Source organism: Malaclemys terrapin, chromosome 23 (assembly GCF_027887155.1).
Source record: "Malaclemys terrapin pileata isolate rMalTer1 chromosome 23, rMalTer1.hap1, whole genome shotgun sequence".
NCBI classification, from domain to species: Eukaryota; Metazoa; Chordata; order Testudines; family Emydidae; genus Malaclemys; species Malaclemys terrapin.
This window is the reverse complement of record NC_071527.1, coordinates 4,456,910-4,484,085: the sequence shown is the minus strand read 5'-3', so window position 1 is coordinate 4,484,085 and position 27,176 is coordinate 4,456,910. Positions and strand designations below refer to the sequence as shown.

Here is a 27,176-nt window from a genome sequence, read left to right as displayed (position 1 = left end):
TTCAGCAATGGAAATTAACGCTCCCTGATCTGATTTTAAGCGGATGCTGAGCATGGTGGCAGCTGACGGTCTGTTTACTTCCTCCCCCAGAAAACTTTAAAACCACAAGTTCATACTGAAAACAGAAATTGCACCGTGAGCTGCAGCCATGGCAGATGGTAAGACGGGAGGAGCCGGGCAGTTTGCAAAGCAGGTCCAAAAGCGATTTAGCCGAGCCCAAGAGAAGGTACGCTTCATTCATTTGTTACTGCTTTGTGCCTTTGCAAGGAAAGCTCAGACCGTAGCATCCGCTTTCAGTTGTCCAGCTTCTTAGGGGGCTGAGAAATCATGCTATGCAACTGAGTGAGTGGGAGGCGTGTTCTGAGCACTAGGCTGTGTGTGTCTAATTCCCAGTGCTTTTGCAATCATTATGGTATTTATAATTCAACGGTATTATGAAATGTGCTGAGACAGCTGCGTTGATGATAGCAAGGGTGATGTCCTGCGCCCCGTGAGCTTGACTCTGTTGACTGGAGCTCTTCTTAACAAAAATAATAATAATAATAGAGAGAATATTAACCTTGTATCTCTACCTGGCTTAACTTCCATGGAGTGCTACCTACAGTTACTACAGGGGGGCTTGATTCGATCTACCGCCAAAGGTCTCTGAGGAGTTGAGTTGCATTGTTACCCTCCAAACCTTCCCAAAAACATCACCTTGTCATGCAAAATGCGTCTGCCATGGATGATGATGCCGAGTAGCGGTGGCCTGCAAGTACTGAGTGGTTGAGGGCAGTTCCTTTGGAAGGAGAGCAAGCCCCGAACAGGGCGGAGGGCTGGCAAGTGGAGTTAACTCTAGAAATGCTAGCACGAGCCAACCGCCTAAACTCTCTTTTTATGAACTGTATCAGGAAGAGATGGGGGCTGGGCTCAGGAAGTGGGTAGAAATAGAGCTGGCCTCTGCTGGTTCCTCTAGCCTTGGTATTTCTTCCTTTTTAAGTGCAGCATCTCTGAAAGCATAGGATTTTTGCCTGTTTCACTCTGGCATAGGACGTAGCCACGCTGTCCAAGTCAGGACAGACCAGTACCATATCTCCCTTTGACCAAAGCACAGAAATCCTGAGCTGAATCTTTCACCTCCGTGTCACTGGTGTTGACCCTTAGGGTGAGTGACATTTGATGGCTGGTGGCGGCCTGTGTGGAAATCAGTTAGGGGTGATCTCCAGCTGCTTTCCAATGGACAACTGTCTTCTAAGAAGTTTCTATGGCACTCAGTGTTCTGGGGTTTTGACCTGTTAAAGGCCTCTCTAGGTCCTACAGCAGTAGAAATGATGGCTTAGCCCTGATTAGCTCCCTTGAGCCTCATCCTATCAATCCTCTCATGTGAGCAGCCCTAACTGGCCTCCATCTTTCTATAGTATCTGAGTCTCATTGAATGGGGCCTACTGGTCACATAATAGGTTTTTCCCAGCTGGTAGTCTCAGTCGGGAGCAAAGATTGCATGGACCTTGGATGAATTATCCTTCCATTCCAATGGCATGTCTACACTGCAATCAGAGGTGTTAATAGGCAGCAGGTTTAAAAATTAATAGGCAGCAGGCTTAAAACAAACAAAAGGAAGTATTTCTTCACACAACACACAGTCAACCTGTGGAACTCCTTGCCAAAGGATGTGGGGAAGGCCAAGACTATAACAGGGTTCAAAAAAGAACTAGATAAGTTCATGGAGGATAGGTCCATCAATGGCTGTTTGTCAGAAGCTGGGAATGGGCTCCAAGGGATGGATCACTTGATGATTACCTGTTCTGTTCATTCCCTCTGGGGCACCTGGCATTGGCCACTGTTGGAAGACAGGATACTGGGCTAGATGGACCCTTGGTTTGATCCAGTATGGCCATTCTTATGTTCACCACAGCACATGTAGACATACCCGAGCTAGCTTTGCTCTAGCTAATTCCGGTACCAAGAGCAATGAAGCCAGGGGGTTGGACTAGATACCTCCTGAGGTTCCTTCCAACCCTGATATTCTAGGAGTCTAAGGCACTACAGGTTGTATGAGCCCACCCAGGATCCTGGGTACATAACTTGGGCAACTAGCCCTAACCCATGCTACTGTGGCTTCACTGCTATTGGTACCCAAATTAGCTGACATGTGCTGCAGTGACAGCTCTGATTGCAGTGTCGATATATCCAAAGTAAGAATAGAGGCAGGGTGTGGAAGCTTGTCCATCCTGTACTTGTTCTCGGAGATAACCAGAAGGCTCCGGTCTCCAGGGCTGTCAATCTGACACGAAACTGCAAGCAGTTTCTAGTGCTAAATTTGCATGCAGGCATCTGGAGCACCATCTGCAAAGTTATTCTGGGAAAGCGCAGTTTCAGAGTTTACTGTCCTGTAAATCGCCTTGCCAGCTGAAATGATCTTCATAGAATACCAGGGTTGGAAGGGACCTCAGGAGGTCATCTAGTCCAACCCCCTGCTCAAAGCAGGACCAATCCCCAGACAGATTTTTACCCCAAATCACCCCCTCAAGGATTGAACTCACAACCCTGGGTTTAGCAGGCCAATGCTCAAACCACTGAGCTATCCCTCCGGAACAGATTAAATCAGTCTAGGAAGGACCCTTGAAGCTGTACAGCCTCCTGACTAGGAAAACTTGTCCCCACCCTTCATGGCTGTTTGCAAGTTTGGGTCGTTGTCAGCCTGAGCTGCTGTTTGTCAGCTACACCCACGTAGCGTTGGCTCTACCCCTCCAGAATTCAGATGTGTGAAAATGCAGAAAGGCGTTTGCTCTTGTTTGACCACAAACGCAGGCAAGAAACTTTTGAGCGCGCTAGAAAGTGGTGGTGTGCTTAACTATGAGAACGTGGATTTTCATTTGGCATCTAGGAGAAGAGAGAGGAAGTGGTTTGGAAAAGTCTTTGGAGACTAAATTATTGTGTTTTGTCTCTTCTTAGGTTCCCTTGAAGTAGATTCCCTGCTCTACCGTTCTGACACAGAATTCCGGGGTGACTTTTGACAAGCCCCTTATTCTCTCCGTGTCTTTAATTCCCCATCAGCAAAATGGGGATGCTAGCACTATTCCTAGGGGTGCTGAGGATAAATACATTAAAAATTTTGAGGAGCTCAGATCATGGGGGCTACATATGCATCGTAGATTGTTTAATTATTTCTGTGCTCATTGGATGGAGCCCTCTTCTCTTGTAGATATTTCATGTAGTTCAATAACCTGGGTAGAATTTCTACACATTGCCCAAAACGTTTGGGGCCAGCTACCCTCTGAATAATATGTGCAGATCCTGCTGAAAGGAACTGTCTAGATGTGGTCCCTTCACAGCTTTCCTGGGAAACCCTCTCTTCCTGGTGAGACGCTAGGTACCTACCTGGGGAACAAATATTTGATAATGGGCTCTTCCAGTCTAGCAGAGAAAGGTACAACATGATCCAATGGGCAGAAGGTGACGCTAAATGAAGTCAGGCCGGAAATAAGACATACATTTTTAACCGTGAAGATAATTAACCATTAGAAAGATTAACCAAGGGTTATGGTGGATTATCCATCACTGGCAATTTTTCAATCAAGACTAGATGTTTTTTGTAAAAGAGATGCTTCTAAAGGAATTATTTTGGGGCAGTTCTCGCATAAGTTGTACTTTATCCAGGAGGTCAGACTAGATGATCACAATGGTCCCTTCTGGCCTTGCAATTTAGGAAACACACACACCTCTGATTCTCAAAGAAACCAACTTCTGCAGGCTAGCTTCCTCCCATGTTCTGTATTTCAAGCTCCTCACCATTTGGGTTTAATTTCCCAGAACTTCACTCTTCATCCAATTAAAGCTATTTGATTGGGGGGGGGATCTTTTTCAAGAGGAGGAGGATTTTGTGAGTAATGATGGGAAACTCCAGAGGAGAGAAGAGAGAAGCTCGGAGGTGCAGATGTTCTCTCAGAGGTTGGACATGTCACTGACCGGCCCATGTTGGGGTGGGGAGAAGTTAGCTGACCTGGACTCCAGATGGGCTGCTTCTGCTTTATAGAGTACAGTGTGACTAGTTATATCAGTTCTTCATAATGTTACCAACCATGTAGTCTCGTGAACCATCAGACAACACTGGGCTCAAAATTATTTAAAGAGAGAACTGAGCCCACAGAAGTGGCAGGCGGTGCTGGATATTCTGCTCTGGCTTGGTCTCAAGTCATGAAAACATCTGTTTCAACTAAGCCAGGGGTTGGCAATCTCTGGCACGCGGCTCACCAGGGTAAGCACCCTGGCAGGCCGGGCCGGTTTGTTTACCTGCCGCGTCCGCAGGTTTGGCCGATCGTGGCTCCCACTGGCCGCGGTTCACTGCTCCAGGCCAATGGGGGCGGTGGGAAGCGGCGCAGGCCAAGGTATCTGCTGGCCGCGGCTTCCCACTGCCCCCATTGGCCTGGGGCAGCGAACCACGGCCAGTGGGAGCCACGATCGGCCAAACCTGCGGACGCAGCAGGTAAACAAAGCGTCCCGGCCAACCAGGGTGCTTACCCTAGTGAGCCGCGTGCCAGAGGTTGCCGACCCCTAAACTAAGCACTTACGCACATGCTTACGTCCCTATTTCTGAACGTGGAGGCCTGTGTGCAGAGCTTACCCAAGTGCAGTACGCGTTTGGCTGAACCCCTGAATGGGTCGTCACCGGGCGCAGAGTGCCACGGTGGAATGGACGCGTGTTACACACTTCCTTCTGAGCCCCAAGCCAGCTCAAATCCCCCTACAGACCCCCACTATGGCATGCACGTGGGTGGGTTGTCAGTAGCAGGGATCAGACTTGGGACCTCCGGATGTAAGGGTATGAGCTAGCCAAGGCTGCAGCAAACCTCGTCAATCTGTATGTATGGCCCAGTCACCACTAGGGGGCGCACTGGGCCTGGGTTTCATTTGTTCAGAGTGTCGTTGATGCAAAAGGAGGAAAGTGGGGATTTTGAAATTCCACCGCATGTCATCTTGCGTGGGTGGCTCAGACTGCAGCAAGGTTAAGCTTTTGCCAAACACAAGCTTGTTTTGCTTCAAAGATGAACTTACATTGAGCTTTTAAATCTGCATCCTCTGTGAAATTCATTTGGAAAATAATTACACAAGATGAGGATTCAAAATAGGTCGCAGGATCTATTCAGGAAACGCTGGGTCAAATTCTCTGCCCTGTGTTGTGCAAGAGATCAGCCCAGATCATCCCAATGGTCAGGGCCGGCTCTGGCTTTTTTGCCACCCCAAGCGCAAAAAAAAAAAAGGAGCGGCGAAGCAAAAAAAAAACCCCAGGGTGCAAAATTTCAGTGCCGCTTACTTAGCGGCTCGCGGCTGCCTGCCCCAGCCGCGCTGGCGAGCCTCTGGGCGGGCGGTGGCTGCACTCTGGCTAGCGGGACTCCCTGCGCTGCAGACATGCCCCGGGTAGCAGAGTGCGCGCCCTGGCTAGCGAGGAGGAGCGGGAGGGAGCGGGGGGGAGAGAGAGAAGGGGGGCGGCCAGGGCTTCCTTCAGCCGGGGCACTCGCCACTCGGCCCCTCCCGCCGCGCCGCCTGCCGGGAGGGCTCCGCACCGCTCCTGCCTGCAGGTGAATTGAAGGTCGGCAGGGAGGGAAGGACGGGCTGCTGGACTTGCTGCAGGCCTGGCACCGGCTGGAGCAGACGGAGTGTGCAGTCTGCTCCCAGCAGGGTGCTCCCCTCCTCTGTGCCGCCGCCGCCCCCTACAGGGCAGCCGAAGCGGCGAACCAAAAAAAAAAAAAAAGGAAAAAAAGGGCGACCGTGCCACCCTAGGATTGGACGTAATGCCTCCCCTTAGGATCTGCCGCCCCAAGCACAAACTTGCTGGGCTGGTGCCTGGAGCCAGCTCTGCCAATAGTCTTTTCTGGCCTTAATCTATAAACCTAGGTGCAGAATTGAAAATTACTAATACTCGCATGTTCCAGTTGAAAGGAGAATAATTTTCAAATTATTAATATTAATACAATTAGTAGCACTTAGATGCCTCAGCTGATATCAGGGCCCCTTTGTGCCCGGTGCTGTACATGGAATGAGAGATTACAAGGAAATAACTTTCAAATGACGAGTAATTGTTGTTAATTACAGTAGTGGCTAGATTCTCCATCTGAGATCATGGCCCATTGTACGAGGTGCCGCACATGCTCATCCTTAGAGATTAAAATGGGAACTTCATAGCACCCCATATAGTTTATTAAGAGTTTTTACCAGGGAGATTTTTTTTTTTTTTTAAACTTGGTGTCTTTTTCTACCGCCAGGTTTTGCAGAAACTGGGCAAGACGGTAGAAACCAAAGATGAGCAGTTCGAGCAAAGCGCTTACGATTTCCAGCAGCAACAGGTTGGGTCTGACTGAAGGGAGACAAGATCCTGAAAGACATGGGGACCGAGGGTCGGGGAGGGATCTTCTAAAATATGGGAGGGGCAGGGACATGGGGGGGGTTCATCTGAGATATGTGGGGGGAGGGTCGCTGAACATCTGGAGGGAGGGGGATTCTCCTGAAATATGAAGGAAGGAGCGGCGGTGGGGTATCTCCCATATAGCAGAAGGGGAGTAGATCAGGAACTAGGGGGAGAGGGTGTCTGATGAGATATTGGAGAGTGGAAGTGGGGCAGGGAGGGGTGAGAGAGAGGCTGGTTTTCTTTCCAAGTCACGCTCTGGTATAACCAGCCACTGCTTGAATTCCAGCAGGGCAGATTTCTTTGAGTCCACTCATACACTTTGCTCCATTCCCCTTCCCCACTGTGGCCGATGCGGTGAATTCTGCCTCTCGCTGTTTGTAGTAGAAGTGCAGGGTAGAACGCCAGCTGCTGACACGCACCTTCCCTGTTGCTCTTTGCTTTTCAGATTGAAGGCCACAAACTCTACAAGGACCTTAAGTCTTTCCTCAGTGCTGTGAAAGGTATGAAGCCCCAGTTCCTTCTTCAAACTTACCTTTTGCTGCGTGGCTCCCTGCCACATCGCTGCTGACACACCATGCGGCCAACCCCGACCCTTAAAAAAATCATGAGACTGGCCTAAAAATCATGAGAATTTAAAACAAAAAAAAATTGAGGTTCTTTTTATTTGGCTTCTGAATCTCTTGAGTCATGCTTAGATCACATTTTCAAGCCTTTCTCTGCAACCATGAGGTCTAGGAACATTTTTTTTTTAAACGAAAGTGGAGATTTTCACCTAACCACATGACTCCAGGAGCTGGGGCTTTAGGGAAAATATCAAATAACTCAAGACTTGAGATAAAATTGCAGGATTAGCAACAGTAGGTGCCTCATTTGTTTTAGAGCGAGAGGTATGATATTTTTTAGCATTCCAAACCAGGTCTGGGAGCCAGGCACCACCATGTTCTAATCCCACCTTTTATACTAGCTCCCTCTGTGGCCTTGGACAGTTGCTTTGCTTCACTGGCCCTGTCTGTAAAATGGGTATCTATCTAAGTTTTTATATGGCCCCATCAGTGTAGTTTCTGAATGTTTCACAGTCCTTAATGGGCTTCATCTTTCCAGTTCCCCTATGAGGTAGAGCAGTGCTATCCTCTCCATTTTACAAATGGGAAACTGAGGCACAGAGTGACTAAGTGTCTTGCATGAGCTGGGTGTAGAACCTAGGTCTCCTGAGTCCCAATTCCACTACCAGACCACCCTTCCTACCTATATTTGCCATACCTCCCAGTGTTGGAAGGCTACAGTCTTAGGGCTGAAATTTTCAAAGCCTTCCTAGGGGATTTAGACACACATCCCATTCATTTCAGTGGGGAACTGTGCATCTCAATTTCCTGGGAGGCTTAGAAAAGAAGTCACTCCTGGATCCAGTCAGACAGCTTTCCCCTTATCCCAAACTTGCTTGCTTACCACGTTCACCTTGGGTTTTATTCTCTTGGGTGCCTGACTTTTGTTAATGTTATGGTCTTTTATTCCTACGGGATGTGTGTAAATCTGGGGGTGAAGGTTTCACTGGGAAACTCCAATGGTAGCTCTAAACCTTAATGATGCAGCCAGGAAGATGGCTTAAGGGATACTAAGGACTCTGGGATGGTAGCAGTTTTGCCACATGCCGGGTTGTCTCTTCCAGTGATGCACGAAAGTTCCAAGAAAGTGTCGGAAACCCTGCATGAAATTTACAATGTGGAATGGGATGGACATGGCGACTTGAAAGCCATTGCGGAGGTAAGAGATGGGATGAAATCTTCCCTTGGGCATGAAACACTAGCTAGAAAATCTTCATTCACTGAAGAGTGGAGTAATAAGACAGCTCGTCCAGTTAGGGCATTAGCCTGTATTTTGGAAGAACCAGGTTCAAGTCCTTGTTCTGCCACAGACTTCCTGTGTGACCCTGAGCAAGTCACTTAACCTCTTTTGTGCCTCAGTTACCTATCTATTCCCATCTCTGCTGTTGAGAGGAGCTGGCTTTCCAGAATGATACAGTTCCTGTTGTTCCTTTATTCTCTTGAGTTGGAGCTTAAGTCTGTCCACTTTTGCCTTAGCTTCTAGTTCCTGAAATCAAATATCTGCCATTCTTTGTTCATGTTCAAAACATTAGTGTTCTCTTTTTCAGCAGCTTCTCCTTCCATATCAGCAATTTTTTGCTTTTGTTCAAGTTCTAGCTACTGGTTTCTCCACGTAAGCATTTTCCCTGGGTCTGCTTCCTTATCACTGGCAACTAACAGCTTTCTTAGTTCCTGCTCTGGGGCCTTTTTCTTAAAAAACAACCCCCTCTGTGAGTACAATTCTTCCCGGCTTTTTCTGTCAGGGCCTTGATCATGGGTCACTCACTGTCACTGATTTTTAATCCTTAAACTCTCCAATATCAAAATAAAATTTTGACAAGCGTGTGGTTCTGATCCAAAACCCTTAACCTGTGGTAATGTGCATCCAAGCACGACAATGCCACTGAGACCGGGATCTTAATGGGGAGCCAGCTGTGCTCACTCAATTAGGGTGAACTGCAAAGAATGGGGCAGCCAAACCCCATAAAGCGGGTGGATATTCCAATACTTAAATTTACCAAGCCAGCATAAAACAGATTCTTTATTACCTTACTGGTTACCCAGAAGTCCAAACAACACAGTTCCCTTAAAGTGATCCAGCCTCATGCCCCCATCCAGGTACCCACATCAAATATGATGAAAATTTCTATAAATCTTATTTCATCATATAAAAGAAAAGGTTCGACCCATCCCAAAGGATCGGACACATCACCTCCCAGGTTAATGAATGTTTCAGATCTTACCCAAATACACGCTACAGCCAATTCCTGTTAACTAAACTAAAATTTATTAAAAAAACAAGAGAGAGAGAGAGAATATGGTTAAAAGATCTATATACAGCCAGACATGAGCTCAATTCATTGAGGTGCAGATTCATAGCAGAGATGGTGAGCTTCGTAGTTGCTTTAGAATTCAGTGCATAGGTTATAGTCCAATGTCCAAATCTCACATTCAGGGCATACCAGCATAACTGGGACCTCGGTCTTGCAACTCAAACTTCCCCTATGAAGTCTAAGCAGATCTGAGATGACAGAATCCGGACCCAAGGGTCTTTTATACAATTTCATGTCTTTTGACAAGTTGGAGTTCCTTAAGGAACAAAAGGTAATTAGGAAGACTTTGAAGGAGGTCCATCACTGGTACTTAGCTATACGAATTAACATAAGGCCATTTGCTTGTTCCGCCACCATTCACAGTACATTTCAAGGAGAGATGAATACTGAGATGTCCTGTGTCTACAATTCATTTACGTGACAGGATGCTCTTTTGACCTCTGAATGATCAGAATACAGCATAGACAGGGACTGTTGATTTCATTGTCCACCCTACTCATGCATATGTAAATACACAAAAATTATCTCCCTACAGGTCTTCTGTGGGTTACTTATTTTGCAGGATGTTTAACCCTTTCTAGCCATGCGTCACAGGGGATAATAGCTCTGCTCTACCTCCCAGGTGGGTTGTGAGGGGGAAAAAATACATCAAAGAGCTTGAGATGCTCAAATGGACCATATAAGTACCTAAGGTGTATAGAAAAGGAATAATAGGCAACTTTCACATTGTTCTGGACTTTCCCTAAGGTAGCCCCATGCGGATGGAGGCGTGGATGATGATTTATATTACAGCAGCCCCTCAAAGCCACACTCAGAGTGAGCCTTGTTGTGGTAGGAGCTGGCTAGACTGGCGGTGGGTATTACAGATAAGTGGTTAGAGAGACAAGATGGCCGAGGCGATACCTTTTATTGGACCCACTTCTGTTGGTGAGAGAAACACATTTCCAAGCTGATGCAGAGCGGAAGGGAAAAAGCCTCTTTTTCTTCAGCTCTGTGTCAGCTCAGAAGATCCCCTCTCTCACCAACAGAAGTGGGTCCAATAAAAGATATCCCCTCACCTACCTTGTGTCTCTCTCATATCCTGGGAGCGGCACGGCTACCCCAACGCTGCGTGAGACCAAGGGCTGGCCTTTTCAGAGCCAACTCAGAGGCTTAACATGAATAGAAGCTTTGTGCCTGGAGTCTCCAAATCCACCTGGAAGGTCTCACCAAGTTTTTGACTTCTATGGGGTTTACTGACTAATTGAAAACACAAATGCACGCACAGACCCAAGCACCGGCGTATCATTTGGAAGGATAATTATCTGGTGTGTTTATTTTATAATGAAGCCTTCAGTGATCCACTGACTCGAAAGACGAGCCTGAAGCATTAATTGTATCTAGAAGAAGTGGGCTGTAGTCCACGAAAGCTTATGCTCCAATAAATCTGTTAGTCTCTAAGGTGCCACAAGTACTCCTGTTCTTCTTTTTAATTGTATCTAGTCATTGTACTTCTGAGCACCCATCACTATAGTACCTGTATTTATCCTCATGACGCCTCCGTGAGGTAGGCAACTGCCATTCATCTCACATGTAAAACTGAAGCACTGGGATGCTAAGTGACATGCCCAAGGTCATGCAACCTGTGGCAAACAAGGGGACTGAACCTGGGTCTCTCAAATCCCAGCCAAGCTCTCCAACCGCTGAACCATCCTGACCCGGACCAGTCTAGGGAACGGAGTGCGGCGGTGAGAGTCTAGGGACACAGCAGCCCTTCAAATGTCCCACGTGTGTTTATTTCCAGAGCAATGACCTCCTGTGGGAAGACTATGAGGAAAAACTAGCCGACCAGGCCGTGCGAACCATGGAGAACTACATGGCTCAATTTGGTGAAATTAAGGTACCGTCAAGTCTAAACGTAGGTTGTATTTTCAGAAAGTCGCACCCCGACCCCACTACAAAATAAAGTAGGAGGCTTTGCATTCACAGTAAGGAGCACAGGATGGGCCCTGGGCAGCAACGTCAACAGATACTACACAGCTCACTGCGTACACAGCACAGTGGTAGGGACAATGCACCGTGTGCTAGGCACAAGCTACAGTGGTCATGAGGTGTTCCAGGCGTTCAAGGTACAGTATGACTGGGTGAGGTGTACAACACCCTTGAGCAGGGCTGTGGATAGATTCGAAGGTACAGAACAGGAGGGTATCGCTCCCTGTGCTAAGGGCCTTCTCCTGAACTAACTCACCTTCCATGCATTTGGCTTCTGACCAGGAGCGAATTGCTAAACGGGGGCGGAAGCTGGTGGATTACGACAGCACCAGGCATCACCTGGAGGCGCTGCAGAATGCCAAGAAGAAGGATGAAGCTAAGATTGCAAAGGTAAAGGTTGCCCGTGCAGAGTAGAACCTAGGAGCCGCTCCCATGTAACTCAGAGCTTCAGCTCCGACCGGCCCTGATCAGTCCTGGCTTTTAGTTGGGCCTCACCCTGGCCTATGATACACACCTAATGGACACAGTTTTGCACCCGCACCGATCTGCAGCGCAAATAATTCTGTCTGCAATGACCCTTGTGGAGAAGGTTCATTAAGTGACTTGCTCGTGTCATTCCACGTGCAACTATTTGTGCCCAGGGTTTTTGTGCCTTCAATGCTGAATACTGGGGTAAGCCCCAGATAAGCATCTCAAGGGGCCTTAAAGCCAGTCTCTGAGACAGGACTGGCTCTAGCTGCCCAAGGGACTGCCAATTACCTAGCGTATCTGGAGCTCCTGTGTGCAAAGATTCTTGTAGCGCCGAGTTCGGCTCTCACCTCGACAGCTCAGCTCGTCCGTTTTGCTAATGCCTCCTGCACGTTGCTGTCCCCTTCCGTCATGCAGGCTGAAGAGGAATTCTACAAAGCTCAGGCTGTGTTTGAGGATCTTAACAAAGAACTTCGAGAGGAGCTCCCCGTTCTTTATAACAGGTAACGTCCCGTCCCTGCCTGCTAAACCAGCCGGAAAATCACCCTGCTTTAAAGAGCAGCATAAAAAGGGCAAGTTAAATCTAGGAGAACTTGCATGTAATCAGGAGGATCTGGGGGAGCCAAAATGTTCATTTCCATGGTACACAGAGAGCGTCTCGTTCTTAATTCACAAGCAAAATTCAGCCTGCCGCCGCCCTGCGCTATGGCGGAGACAGGTCATAGCAGGGGTGCTGAATGGCAGAGAAACCTACCTGGGGAATGAGCTCCTTTATCCCACTGGTATATTTCCCTGATAGGCAATAGGGCTTAGTGTTCACATCTAGATTGGAGGAAAGTATGAGTACATCTTTGACCCGTATACTAAACGCCTTCAATTCCGAGGTTCTTGCTGGGAATTAAGAAAAACAGAGTAACTTGTCTACCAAAAAAAAATAATTAATCTGATGTGAGTTAAAATCTGGAGTTCTAATGAATATGGGTCCTTGTCACCCTTCTAGCTTCTAACCCCCAGCTCCTCAAATCTTACATGTTAAAACCACATCCTCTCTCCCCACCCCACAGAGAGCTGAATTGGGTGGAGGGTGTTGGTCACAGGTCTGGCTGCTGCCTGTTTTGGAGACAGGGTGGGTGGGGGAGACTAGATGAAGCAATTCCACACCCAAGGCTAGTTATCGTCTTGTCAAGCCATGCAACAATGTGATACACAATCCAATTCAACAAATCTATAGCACGCAAGCAAATATCTCCTCTTGCTTTACCAAAGAATTGTGTCCTAAGGAAAGACACTGGCCAAAATGTCGCTCTCTGAAGTTAGACGCTGAACTCTGCCTTAAGACGCCTAAAATTAAGTGTTCCAAAACAGGAACCCAAAATTCACAGCCAAATTTGGAAAACGTGCCCTTAACCTCACCTTCCTTTGTCCCGCTGTTGTGGGAATAATACACAGAGCGCTCTCTCGAGAAAGTGCTTTGAGAGCTGTGCCTGAAAAGTTCCGATGATTAATGACCAAAAGATGGCAGTAGAAGTTCACAAATGAGAATGAGGCCGATGTCCTGTGTAATAATACAATGAATTACATTTGTATCCTCAAAAAGAACAGGAGTACTTGTGGCACCTTAGAGACGAACAAATTTATTAGAGCATAAGCTTTCGTGGGCTACAACCCACTTCTTCGGTCCGAAGAAGTGGGTTGTAGCCCACGAAAGCTTATGCTCTAATAAATTTGTTCGTCTCTAAGGTGCCACAAGTACTCCTGTTCTTTTTGAGGATACAGGCTAACACGGCTGCTACCCTGAAATTTGTATGTTTCTTTGTTTGAAAGGGCGACAATAAAAGGCTATGCAAACTGGAGCGAAACTATATGATCTATCAGTTCGCAAGAGCTGTTGTGCGTGCCCCCTGTCATCCTGCAGTGTCTTTTTGATACCCAACTCCCTGCCATACCCATGGCTTTTAGAAATTATATTAATTTACTGACACGTTTTACTCATTTTAATTTGTAAGCAGTTTGTATTGGAATAGAACCAGGCCAAGAGTAGTAGTTAATGCTAGTTTCTATTATGGTCTTACAGTTAAGATTCTGCCCTAGGTCTCAGACACTAGATCTCCGTATAAGTTCTTATATTGTGCTCAGATGTTACAATGATGAGCACTGTATAAGAACCTATATACAATAGAAATCCCAGTAGACTAGAGAATGACCATTCCATTTCTTAACAACTTTCAAGGGTTCGAAGTTTAGGTTTTGCTCCACATTGGAACAAAAATAAAACCTTTCAAAGGTTTTTGGGACCACGGAATTGGGTTGAAATGTCCGTTTTGGATCCAAAAAGTCAGGTTCTGTCTCTCTTCTCCCCTGCTTCAGAAAGTCCATTCTGGACCTGAGCAGCCGTTCCGTCAAAGGCCAGTTGAAATAATGCATTTTCGCAAAAATGTTTGACTGCAACAAAAAAAAAAAAATTTTTTTTTTTTTTAAGTTTTCCAGCCAGGTTCTATTCCTGGCTCTGCCACAGATTTCCTGTATGCACTTGGGCAAATCACTTAACTGCTCCATGTCTCAGTTTCCCTACCTGCAAAAGGGGGAGTATGATGTCTGTGATCTAGATTCTTGGATTGGGGGCCATCCCCATACTATGCGAGTGCTTCACAAATGTACCCGCACACCATCCCTGTCAGGGAAATATTGTAATTCCCATTTTACAGATGGAGACCTGAGCACAGTAGAACAGTTACTTGCAGTGTTGGTGAAGTCATGCCAGTCCCAGCACATTCAAGAGACAAGGTGCGGGAGATAGAAGTGGACCCGTCAGATGTGCCACTCTCACAGTGGACCAGTCAGATGTGCCACTTTACTCCTGCCTACCAGCCAGTTCCACTGGCAGCATGTGGTAGCTTTTGCATCAGTTCTCTGCTCAATTTGCCAGTTCTCCAGCTCGATTCGTTAAGTTACACGGAGAACATACCCAGCTCATGGAGCACCAAGACAGCTGGTAAAGCAAAGCAGGTATACTTGAGGGGTTAATGTAATGGACAGGGAATCAGGACTCCTGTTCTCAGCTCTGCCATATACCCACAAGACCATTCATCTCTCTGTATCTCAGTTACCCCATCTTTAAAATGGCTACAGTAAACCTGAAGCTTCATAGTGCTCTGGATGTAAAGTGATGTGAAATCTCACACAAAGAGAATCCACAGCTGTGCAGTGTGATTAGCATTACTAGTCCTAGATTTAAAAGCCAGAAGGGATCATTCTGACATCAGGTCTGACCTCCTGCATACCCCAGGCCAAGGAACCTCACCCAGTAACTTCTGCATTAGCTCAAACAGAAGTTAGGGTCTTAAAGCATCTCTTTTTAAAAAGACAGACAGTTTTGATCTCTAGACTTCAAGTTATGGAGACTCCATCACCGCCTAAGGGTAAGTTGTTCTGCTCATCGATTACCCAATTGTTATTCCAACCTGTTCTTTTCATTTATTCACCTTCTGTTCCTTTCATTGCATGGCATGACTCAATTTGCATTTTTGTTTGTTTCTTTCTGAACAGCCGCATTGCTTGCTACGTGACCATCTTCCAGAATATTTCCAATTTAAGAGACATTTTCTATAAGGAGATGAGTAAGGTGAGAGACTGGCCCTTAAAATAAGAACCTGTTAAATGACACCCAGAAGATGTGTTTTCCTAGTAATGGGGTCTCAGTTGCTTTAAAAACTGTTCCTTTGAGCATTAACAATAATCGCCCTCTGCTGCCACCTAGAGGACAGTTAGGAAGGTAAAAAAATAATCTGCGGGTTCTGTAGTCACCCACCTCTGGTCCTAGTTGTATTTTCCCTCCTCCCGCCAGGGCCGACAAGAGTGGGGGGAAGCCGGTACAAATTACTGGGGCCTGGCGGTCCGGAAGGGGGCCCGGCTTCCCCGGCCCTGTTTAGCCGGCCCGCCCTTGCTGGGGGGCCCGAAAAATTTTTTTCACTGGGGCCCGAACCCGCTCTCGGAGGCCCTGCCTCCCACCATGACTGGAAAGGTCTTAACAGGCCACTTCAACTTGTATGTTTCCTTGAAATGTGTGTTAACAGCTTCTGCTAAACAATCTGCTCCATCTTGTATTTAGCTGTGACACTCAGAGTACCTTTCCCAGATCTGAAGAAGAGCTCTGTGGAAGCTCAAAAGCCTGTCTCTCTCACCAACAGAAGTTGGTCCAATACAAGAGATTTCCCTCACTGGCCTTGTCAGTTTATCCAAGGAATTTGTGTTCCATCTACATGTTGCTCTCTTGTTTGTCGGACGATCTGTGTTAACCAGACTTGTCACTAGCATATCCCAGAAGAGCCTTGTGAACGGGGTTTTCATAGATAAAGTCATTGATTTTTAAAGGGACTCTTCGATCGTCAGTTCTTCTCAACCTTTCCAGACTCCTGGCCCCCTTTCAGGAGTCTGATTTGTCTTGCGTACTTGTGTTTGACTACAGCACCTCAGAAAGGCGTCCTATCTTGATCTGAAGACCTCAAGATACCACTTCCCTCAGTAGTTTCTTGCAATGGTTCGATCACCCTCACCGTTCAAAAAATGTCTGCCTGATTTACAATTTTAAATTGTTTGGCTTTAAGGTCCAATCATTGGTTCTTGTTATGATCTGGTTAAAGGGAAGATTTGGAGAACGTGGGGGGCGGGAAATGCAGCCCCAAATGAAGGGAAGGGGGAATCAGAGGGCTCCTCATGGGCGGTGGGTGAACCCTGGGCTCGGGGAGTCTAGCCCCCAGCCTGACCTGCCCCTCCTGCCTGAGGCCCCACCTCTCCCCCTCCCCAGCCCACCCGAGTGCTCCCCAGTCCCAGAGTACCAGAAGGGCAGGCGGGTGGTATGCCCTCCCTCCCCCTCCCAGTCCCGGAGCACCGGGTGGGTGGTGCCCCCCTCCAGCCCCAGAGCATCGGGTGCGTGGGTGGGCAGGTGGCACAGCCCCCCCACCCTGAAGTGCAGCATTGGGAAGGAGGGAATCTGAGGGCAGAGCATGGGCGGGGCCATGCAGGGCTGTTTGGGGAGGCTCAGCCTTTGATACCCGCTGCCCATGGGGCTCCTCCAGAAGCAACTTCCTGTCTTGAGTCATTTAGATCAGTGTTTCTCAACGACCGGTCCGTGGCAGTCTCCTTGCCGGTCCCTGGGATTTCCCTGACACAGTTTAGGAAGGCAGCAAGCCAGTCCCTGGTATCAAAAAGGTTGAGAAACACTGGTCTAGCTAGTCCATGTTATAGTGGTTCAGACAGGGCGTGAGCAGAAGTCCATGCTCGCAGGGCTGTGAAGAGAAACCATCTGAACTAATTCTCCCTGATACAAGAAGAGAAAGCGGTGACGTATCATCTCATTCTAGGTTCTGATGTTTGCTTCTCTCCCGTTGTTTTCAGCTGAACCACGACTTGTATGAGGTGATGAGCAAACTGGAAAAGCAGCACTCCAGCAAGGTCTTTATCATTAAAGGGGTGTCCAGGTAAATGGCTTTCCAGTTCTCAAGGGAGATGAGGTCTACAGGGATGCTAAATCTCAAACATGGGGAGCGCTGGGCACCATGTTAGATCAGGAACGTTTTCAAAAGTACCTAAAGTGAGTCAAGCTCCTACTTCCCATTGACTTGCGATGGAACTTAAGCTTCTCTAATGTGTCACTAATGCGTCTATGCTGCCTCTCTGCTGACCCATCAACAGCGAATTAAATGCTACGCCTCTTGCAGAGGTGGAGTAATTAAGTCGATGTTACAGGAGTGTTGAGTTGGCAGAAGGGACCTAGTAGCGTAGACGCATATATTATTAGGTGGACATAAGGTGGCTTCCATCGGCCTAAATTTGTAGGGTAGACCAGGCCTTAGGAGCTATGGAGAATGTTCTCCTATGCCTTCAAGCCAGGATTCTCTGAGGTTTCCTGTTTCTTCAAATGAATATAAATATAATGCAGTAAATCACAAAAAATAATGATGTGAATGTCAAACTGGAACAAAGACTCTGACCAAGATTTTCAAATCAGACTATTGATTGTGGGAGCTGCCTCAACCCTCAGAAGTCTGGGCTGAGGTTCCTTAATGGGGCCTGATTTTCAAACTCTGCTGAGTGCCTGGTCTCTGAAAATCAGAGCCCATAAATGCGTCTCAAATGTTGGCACTTCGGAATCATTAGTCGCTTTTTTTAAAAATCTTCACCTCTGTCTCTGGAGCAGCTTCCTCAGAACCCCTGGCTAAGATACCCCTGGGTGGAACTCCTGGCCGGACGTACTCTGGTCAACGTGTGTGTTTTTGATACTGGATTTTTATAGCGTTATCACTGGGAAGTGAAGAGAAATCTAAGTGGGTATAGTCATTGCCCTCCTGGGGAGGCTGGATTTTAAATACTCCTAGACTCACTGAGGCAATCTCACACATTTCAGCCAATATAACCCACTGGTTAAGGTGTGGTTTAGACCTCACACCCCTACCCTGGGCCTGACCCAGAGAGAATAAGTCTGCTGCAGTTCAAAGCTAGGGGAATTCATCCTTTAGTTCGTCCTAGAGGCTCATGCTTTAGCTGTGGAAATCCCTGGTGAAGGCCAAGCTGATGGTCACTACACAGGGATTAGTTAAAGACGTCTGGGGATCTAGGAAATGTGCATTTTGGTTGTTGCAGTCTGTCTGTTTGGAGCCTACGGCCGGGTTGTACTCTTGCTGGGGTTATATGCATTGGGGGGAAGGGGGGTGTTAATGTAGGGTGCCGCGTCCTGGAGTAGGTGCAAAGTACTTAGATAGGTAACCTGTGTCACAGAAAGAACGGCCTATGCAAGTAAAAGCGATGTCTTCTTTAATGCAGTAACAGGCGCTCACTGGTCATCTCCTCCCCGGTGAGTCGTCCTCCTGTCGTTTTCACATCACTGGGAAATGCTGCAGATGGGACCCCTGCGCTGCCTCCTGACAATTCAATATGTCACAAGAGAGAATCTGTTTCTTCAGCAGCAGAGGGGGAGGCCGCATCCTCTGGTGGCAGCGAAATCCAGGATGAGCGGCCGGCGTCTCCTGCTGCTGTTTTGACACCTGACAAAAGAGAGTCCATGTCAGCAGCAGACGTGGAGTCCGTGTCCTCTGGTGCCAGTGAAATCCAGGATGAGACACCTACCTCTCCTGCTGTTCCGGCGCATGACAAGACAGAATCCCTGTCAGCAGCAGAGGTGGAGGCAGAGTCTTCCAGTGCCAATGAACTCCAGGATGAAAATCAAACTGGGACGCTGGATCAACCCAGCAGAGCTACAGAGAGGTCGTACCGGGGAGTTGAAGATGTTGCAGCAGCTACGGCTGTGGAGATTCTATCTGCCGCTATAACTGACGTGGTGTGCAAAGCCAAAACGTCTCCGCCGCCCTCTGATGGTGCATCAGCCCAAACCCAGACTCCAGAGAGCCTTGAGGCCGAGGCTAGCGAACTGCAGGGGGGAAATGAATGCTCTGTACTCCAGGCGAGCCATGAAATCCCATCTCTGCAAGCACCCCCTTCACCTGACCTGAGAGAGGAGATGGAGCCATCAGGAGATACCCAACCCCCAGCTCCCCAGCAAGAATCAAGTCAGCCAGGAAACGGGCTGCCCCTCGGTGAGGTTTTAGTTTGCCCTGAAAATACCACGTACCCTCCTGACACAGATTCTCCCCCTCCCACCCCAGTCCACGAAGTCCATCAAGACCCAGCCAGCACCAGTGGCTCCAGTCCACCCGAAACAGAGGAACGGGCCAAAGGCCAGAAGCAGCCACAACCAGAGACTGAGCGGACCCTTTGCCAGCCAAGCAGGGAGGCCGAAGAGGACCGGGACAGCGAGGGGAGCATGGAAGAACTAAACGTTTCCCCAACGGTGACTGAAACGCAGGTAAGAGACAACAGAACGAATCTGGGACAAGGGTTTGGCTGCTGACCAGTGGCCTGAAGTAAAGTCATTGCAGGTATCTGCTGTAACATGGGAGTAATGAGCAAGCGGGTGCATTGAGGAGATGAAAGGGAGGCTACTGGAGAAGCCGGGCGTGAGGTGCTAGGACCCAGAGAGGAGACCCGTTTGAATTGTACTTGTCCTTGCTAGAAATGTTACTGACAACCAGGGCCTGTATCAGGACAGTCACCTGGGTCTGTTGCCTACACGAGCCTTTGCAGCTGAAAAGCAATTTGCCCATGGCAAAATATGTTGCAAGTTTCCCAGCTTCCAATGCTCCCCTATTCAGCTTGCAGGACAATGCGGGGAGGAGAGCAGTTCCCAGCAGCAAGGAATTGGGTCACTCCATGATGTGGTTTGCTTTTTTTTAACTGGAAAGTATTTGCTGAATAAGACTAGTTTCCTCCTCCTTTTGTTCCAAACCCAGTTGTGTTTGGATAGTCATTTCTCACACAACAATATGTTCCCTATGGCTCCCTTCTATGTCTCCAGCTCTCCCAAATGGGATGTTTTCCCCGCACCCAGAAGCGCTCACAAGTGCCCTGAAGATAAACGTGTATTTTTAGCCTCTCCCTCACCCATCCATTTCCCAGGCTCTTGTTGCACAGGAAGGCTGGGATTTTCATAAAACTTAAGGGATTTAGGCACCCAACGGCTGCTGAATTATAGTGGGGTTTGTGCCTCTCTTGTCCCGAAACCAGAGCAAAAGGCGTTTCCAGTCAGCACGTGTTTAAAAACGAGCACGCTCGCTTGGCCTAGTCGTGCTCCTTGTCATCAGCCGTGAAAAAGAGAGAGCCTATTTGGGAGGAAACAAACTGCATCCAATCGCTGTCATTGTACAGCACCTAGCGCAGTGGGGTTCTGGTCCTTGACTGGGGCTCCTAGACGCTATTGCAGTATGAGTGATAGGACGATGATAAAGCAAAGTTTAACTCAAGTTTGCGGCTTTCCCCGGGAGGAGCAAATGATCCGTGCTGTGTTCAAAGCTCCTCCGATGGACATGAAGCTGCTTAGCGTTCCCCGTTAGTGATCTGCACCTGTGAATCTCTTCCTTGATAGGAGTTGACTGAGGAGTGGAAATGTTGCAGGGTCAACTTGTCCTATATCCTGACACGCAATTGTTAGTGCTTCACCCTGGGTGTAGTCTCAGTTTCTCCAGAGGGCTGCTGGCCATGTAAGAGTAGCGACATCTGGATCTAAAACAGAAGATCTGAGATTCCACTGAAGAAAGCAGGGACTCCGAAAGACCGGATTAGTTCTGGTTCCCAACTATAGCTCCTACATCGTATTTTCTAAAAACTATTTTGCAAAATTGCTTTCTGTTTTGTCTGTGACGCCACCAGAAGCCCAAGAGGGCCAGCCAAAGGGATAGTTCTGTGTGTGGGCAAAGAAGCTAGAGTAACTGAACCCATAAAATGTCTTTCTAATTTCAGATCATGTTTGGCTTCACCCCAGATGGTGAAACAGGCAACAGCAGTCATGAGCTGCCTGTGGACTTCCTCTTCAAGGTAAGAATGCAACTAAGGGGGGATATGATAGAGGTCTATAAAATCATGCCTGGTGTGGAGAACATAAATAAGGAAGTGTTATTTACTCCTTCTCATAACTAGGATGACCAGATAGCAACTGTGAAAAAAACGGGACAGGGGGTGGCGGGTAATAGGCGCCTATATAAGAAAAAGTCCCAAAAAATAGGACTGTCCCTTTAAAAATGGGACATCTGGTCACCCTACACATAACGCAAGAACCAGGGGTCACCAAATTAAATTAATAGGCAGCAGGTTTAAAATAAACAAAAGGAAGTATTTCTTCACACAACAGTCAACCTGTGGAACTCCTTGCCAGAGGATGTTGTGAAGGTCAAGACTCTAAAAGGGTTCAAAAAAGAACTAGGTAAGTTCATGAAGGATAGGTCCATCAATGGCGTCCCTAGCCTAGTCCCAGAAGCTGATCACTTGATGAGCATCTGGGCACCTGGCCTTGGCCACAGTTGGAAGACAGGATACTGGGCTAGGTGGACCATTGGTCTGACCCAGTCTGGCCATTCTTATAGTCTAAGAAACACCAACTACCTGCTGTAACATAAGGCTGAGCAGAGCTGGTCTAGTGGCTAGGACACAGGCCTGGGAGTCAGGAGACCAGGATTCATTGACCTGATGTGTGACCTTGAGCACGTTGCTTCTTGCCTCTGTTTCCCCTCCCATCCTTTGTCTTATTTATTTAGACCGTAAGTTCTTCATGGACCATTTCATCCTATGGTGTTGTACAGCACCTAGCACACCGGGGTCCTAATCCCAGTTGGGGCCTCTAAGTGCTAGTCTAATATGAATTCCCAATAATGACACAGCTGGGGTTGATTCAAAGGCTGACCTTCAGCAAAGGAATTGTGTGTTTCGCTGGTGCCAGGGGGCTTGTTGACACTACACCGGCTGTATCAGCAGTGCTTCCTAGTAAAGACACTGCTTATACCAGCAAGAGGAGTTATTTTCCCAGTATAGTTAAACCGCAACAACATAAGCCATACCAGCAAAAGGACTCTTTTTTTCTGGTATAGCTGCATGTACATAGGGGGGGTTTGCTGACATACCTCTGTCAGTCAAGGGTGTGTTTTTTTCACACCTCTGATTGACAGAACCATGTTGATGAAACTCTGTAGTGTAATCCTGGCCTCTGTCAATATTATTCATTACTGTTATTAAGCATGCACATTACGGTAGTGCCTAGGGAACCAGCCGAGACTGGGGCCCCTTTGTGGGAAGTGCTGTACAAACACAAAATCGTGTCTGCCAGGAAGAGCTGATAATTATAGACAGTGCAGATGACAGATAGGGGAAAGCGACACCACACACAAGCAGAGTGAACAATGTGATGGCAATCAGCTGTGTGATGTAATCAGCAGCTTGCGGGAGGGGGGATTGTTGCCCTCCTCAGATGGCACCAGCAGCAGCCCTTTGCATTCACATTTTAGGGACACACAAATTTCGGACTTTCAGGCAGGAGAATCCCAGGGGAATCCACGTTCTCCTGCCTGCCTGCTCCATCGCTACTTTAAAAAAAAAATTCGTTCCAAGGGCTAAATTCTGCCTTCAGATGCATATTTTTTTTGGCGTCCGTGCCCTCAATAATGTACAGCAGCCGTTCCTAGCAGTATTCCCAGTCTGGGTATGTGCTGCTCCCTGGGGTGTCATCTGAAAGGGACCTGCTAATTAAGCAATTACACATGGTATGGAATGTGACTATCAAAAGACAATTGCACCATTCTGACACAATGTATGTATCCAAATTCCACCATGTACCATCTCATCCTGCTGGTGGGGAAAGGGTCAGTGATTCCAAGGAAAGTAACTTCTCACTAATCCCATCTTTCCCATTCCAGGCTCAAGCAATCCAGACTCACACGTCAGATGATGAAAATCATCTGCAGTTCAGGGAAGGGGAGATAATTCTGGTGGTATCCAACTCTCAGGGCCAGGTAACACCGAGCCACCATCTCTCATTCCAGAGCGGGGAGGCGGTTCGTGGGATTTCCAGCACTTCCAAAATTTGGGGGGGAAAATTGGTAAAAACCAAATAATGGCTTTTGTAAAGCCCGGGAAACTTTTGGTAAAAATCGGTAAAAACTGAAAACAAAGGGCCTGACTATTCCATAATGGGGGATGGGATGTCTTGGCAATTTCCTGTTCACGTACACAGTATGCGGGACCTAACATGATCCTGTTGCAATCTCTTCTCTCAGTATGTAAGGGCTTGTCTATGTGGGAAAGCTTCACAGTCTAACTTTAAATTGTATCCGTTTAAAAAAGACAATTTAACCGGTGCAAAAGGCGGCATGCGGATGCTCTTATTTTGGTTTAATTAAACCTCTTTCTAATTGACTAAAGCCAGATCTACCCTAAAAACTTTTGCTGGCATAGCAATGTCAGTCAGGGGTGTGATTTGTGACCAATACAGCCAGCAAAAGACCTTAGTGTAGCTACAGTTATACCGGCAAAACTGCACTTTTCTCTCACGGGGGAGGAGGCCCACTGGAATAAGTTACACTAGTGAAACCACAGTTTTGCTGGTATAAGCTGCGTCCACTTTAGGAGCGCGTTGCCAGTCTAATATATTGGTACAGCTATAGCAGTAAAGCCATTGAGCTAAACAGAAGTAAACCACTCTTAAACTGGATTAAGGGTTTAGGTACACACACACACAAGATGTACTGCTTTAACTATACTGGTATAATTAAAGCAATACGACTCTCAGGCTAGGTCTACACTACCCGCCTGAATCGGCGGGTAGAAATCGACCTCTCGGATCGATTTATCGCGTCCCGTTGGGACGCGACAATCGATCCCAGAATCGACGCTCTTACTCCACCAGCGGAGGTGGGAGTAAGCGCCGTCGACAGAAAGCCGCAGAAGTCGATTTTGCCGCCGTCCTCACAGCGGGGTAAGTCGGCTGCGATACGTCGAATTCAGCTACACTATTCACATAGCTGAATTTGCGTATCTTAAATCGACTCCCCCTGTAGTGTAGATGTACCCTCATTAGGGTGGGTGCAGGTATACCACACAGGAAGGGCAGGGCCAGCTCCAGGGTTTTTCCCGCCCCAAGCGTCAGGGGGAGAAAAAAAAAAAAGTCGCGATCGGCGGCAGCTCCACCACGCTGCTTTCTTCTTCGGCGGCAGGTCCTTCCCTCAGAGAGGGACCGAGGGACTTGCCGCCGAAGAGCCCAACATGCCTCCCCTTCCCCTTGGGCGCCCCAAGCACCTGCTTGCTGGGCTGGTGCCTGGAGCTGGCCCTGAGGAAGGGGAATAAACCATATTGGTATAACTATAAGCCCACACTAGGGGTTGTACTGGTAGAACTTTGAGTAAAAAAAAAAAAAAAAAAAAATCACACCTCTAACAGACATCATTATACTAGTAAAAGAACTGGGTAGACCAAGTCTAAAAGTGTCTGTGCAGTGTTTGCGCCGGTTTAAATTCATACCTTCAGTTATACAAGTGCAACTTTCCCATGAGCACAAGGCCTAATAAAATGCAGGCACAGTGCCTGCAGCGGCATGCATTCCTCTTAGGTAGACCGTCAGTCAATCATTAACTGATCTCCCAGCGCCTTCCTCCTCTTGCTAATCTATTTCCTTGGTGCTGATAAGTCACTTCCTGTTGGTGAAGAGATTTAAAGGCAGATTGGTAGAGCAGGCTGGAAATTTTCTGATGAAACGTTTTTTCCATCAGAAAATGCCGGTTCACAGAAACAATTTTTTCCACGGGAAAGGGTTGGTTTTGACAAATCTGATTAGAACATTTTTGGAGGAAAACACTTTAAAATTGTTGAAATGGCCCATTTCAATGTTTTCTAAATTAAGTTTTGTTTTCTGGTTCAAAATAACTTTTCGGTTTGAAATTTTAGTTAGCTGTTACTAAAAGCTTTTTTTTTTAAGTCGAAATCTAAATGAAACATTTTAATGAACTTGATGCAAAATAAATTTTGGACTATCAGGTTGCAAAAATTTTTGAGCTTTTGACTTTTCAGCCTGATTTGAGACAGGAAAAAAATTTCAAACCCTCAAACTCACAGGATAGAAAAACCATTTCCCACTCAGCTCATTAATTGGTTCCTTCATCGGCACCCTTGAATCTGTGTACTGTCTCTGTGATGAAGATGCTGTCGCAAGAGGGTAAAACGAAAGAGAAGTGCAGTATTAAAGCTGGATTTTTCAGAGCTGTCTAATAGACTCAAAAACCCCAGTTAGAATTAACGGGAACTGGGTTTCCACACATCCTAAGTGACTTTAAAGCAAAGAACTCCTCTTTGAATCATTAAATGGGAAAGACTGGATAGGTTCCACCCAGTCCATCTCTCTGGACCCAATGCAGGATTATTCTGTACTGCTGCATCTAATCTAGTTTTAAATGTCCCAAACCATGTCTCCACCCTGTAACTTTTGGGAAACGTTCACAGTCCAACAGACCTCACTGTCGGGAACATTTTCCTGCTACTCAGCCTTAGAAATTCCTTTCCACTCTTCCTCCTGGTCCTGACCCAGGTTTGTATTTTCTCCCCAGGAAGAAGGATTTCTGACCGGCTTCAAAGAGAGCGACTGGAAGGTGAACCGGGATCTCTTACAGAAGAGAGCTTTCCCCCAAGAGCTTATCAGACCCATCTCCTCCGAATGAGTCCAGCGCATCAAAGCGGCTGGGGCGGAGTGGGAGGGAAACAGGATCTATTTATGTCTCTCTGAAAGCAGTAACGTTGCAGTTGTAACCAGAGAGAGCTTTGCTGCGTCCATCTGATTCAGAATGTCAAACTGCAACGGGGCATGTGGGGACGGGAGAGAAAACCCATCTCTCAAAACAAAATGAATGTAAGTGGGAATTAATGGAGCTGGCGTAGGAACAAGCTTCAGGTTGATGATTCCACAGTATCTGCTGCATGCCCCTTAGAAAAAGTACAGAAACCTGAATCTCCCCCCGCCGTAAATATCCGGGAATTTGCTGTCCCGATTTGTTTTTGCCAAACAATTAGTGAAGCACTGGTTGAACACACTGCAGCATAGTTGGGGGTGTTTTATCCTTATGCTTCAAAACCCCGGCATTTATGCTCCGTGAAGGCCAGGTTCCAGAGAGCACGTGGTTAGCTTTAAGCACCTGAGTAATCCCAATGGAAATGTCTGCAGCCACTCGTGTGCTTAGCTTTACGCATGGGCTTCCGTGCTTTGGTGAATCAGGATCTTAATCCCTTAGCAGCCCCATGAGACCCTCCTTCCTGCAAACCAGGTGAGCCCCTGGAAAGGCCCAGCTGTCTTGGGGATGCTTTTCAGGTGGGGGGCTTGCTCTGACCACTCGGGCTCAGAATCTGAAGGGGCAGGAGTTGTTGTGTGGCTCTGCTGGTCATGGGCAGGGCATCGCATCGCAGAGGCTGGGGAAGACTGTGTCTCCCCAAACAGCCCGGCGTGGCCCCCTCCATGCTCCTCCCTGGACCCTGAAGCCCTGCTTGCCCACAGGGTCGTCCTCTTCAGGGAAGCAGCATACTGGGGCTAGGGCGGCCGAGACTTGGGGTGGCTGGGGGGCTCTGGGCACTGGGGCCGTGCCACCTGGTGCTCAGGGATGGGAGACAAGAGGAGCTGGGACTAGGGTTGCCCACCCTGTGCTTGGGGGGGGACTGAGGAGGACCACACACCGCCTGCCCTGTGCTCAGGCGTGGGGGCCACGTGCTGCCCACCCTATGCTTGGGGATTGGGGGGGGCATGCACTCGGTGCTCCAGGGCTGAGGGGGGCTCTGGCAGGGGATGGGGGGGTGGGTCCTCAGGTTGGGGGGGCGGCCAGGGGCTAGCCTCCCCCAGCCGGTGGTTCACCCACTACCTATGCTGCTGGTTATATCAATGCACCATTCGTTAGGGCTGAATCCACAAAAGATTTACTTCCCTCACTTTCTTGGCAACGCTGTGGTTTCTGTCTGCCACATGCATGGTTACTGGTGATTGTCCCCAAGGCACATGATGGTGACCCGTGCTGGTGTTAGCCCACTGGGGGC

The 27,176-nt window shown here is 47.9% G+C and overlaps 1 protein-coding gene across 1 annotated transcript; it reads left to right on the top strand.

The window, feature by feature from the left end:
* BIN2 (bridging integrator 2) lies at positions 1-26,896 on the top strand. Its single transcript, XM_054012795.1, has 13 exons — positions 1-226; positions 6,243-6,323; positions 6,831-6,885; positions 8,052-8,146; positions 11,083-11,178; positions 11,553-11,660; positions 12,156-12,241; positions 15,285-15,360; positions 17,133-17,215; positions 18,558-19,596; positions 21,087-21,161; positions 23,030-23,125; positions 25,709-26,896. Exons 1-13 carry the CDS (start codon positions 149-151, stop codon positions 25,817-25,819), a joined length of 2,079 nt encoding a protein of 692 aa, XP_053868770.1. The 5' UTR covers positions 1-148; the 3' UTR covers positions 25,820-26,896.
* The last annotated feature ends 280 nt before the right edge of the window (positions 26,897-27,176 follow it).

Coding starts and splice junctions, on each gene's coding strand:
- BIN2 (XM_054012795.1), top strand. CDS start 149: ATGGCAGATGGTAAGACGGGAGGAGCCGGGCAGTTTGCAAAGCAGGTC. Junction 6,324..6,830: donor ACGATTTCCAGCAGCAACAG/GTTGGGTCTGAC, acceptor TTTGCTTTTCAG/ATTGAAGGCCACAAACTCTA. Junction 19,597..21,086: donor CAACGGTGACTGAAACGCAG/GTAAGAGACAAC, acceptor TTCTAATTTCAG/ATCATGTTTGGCTTCACCCC.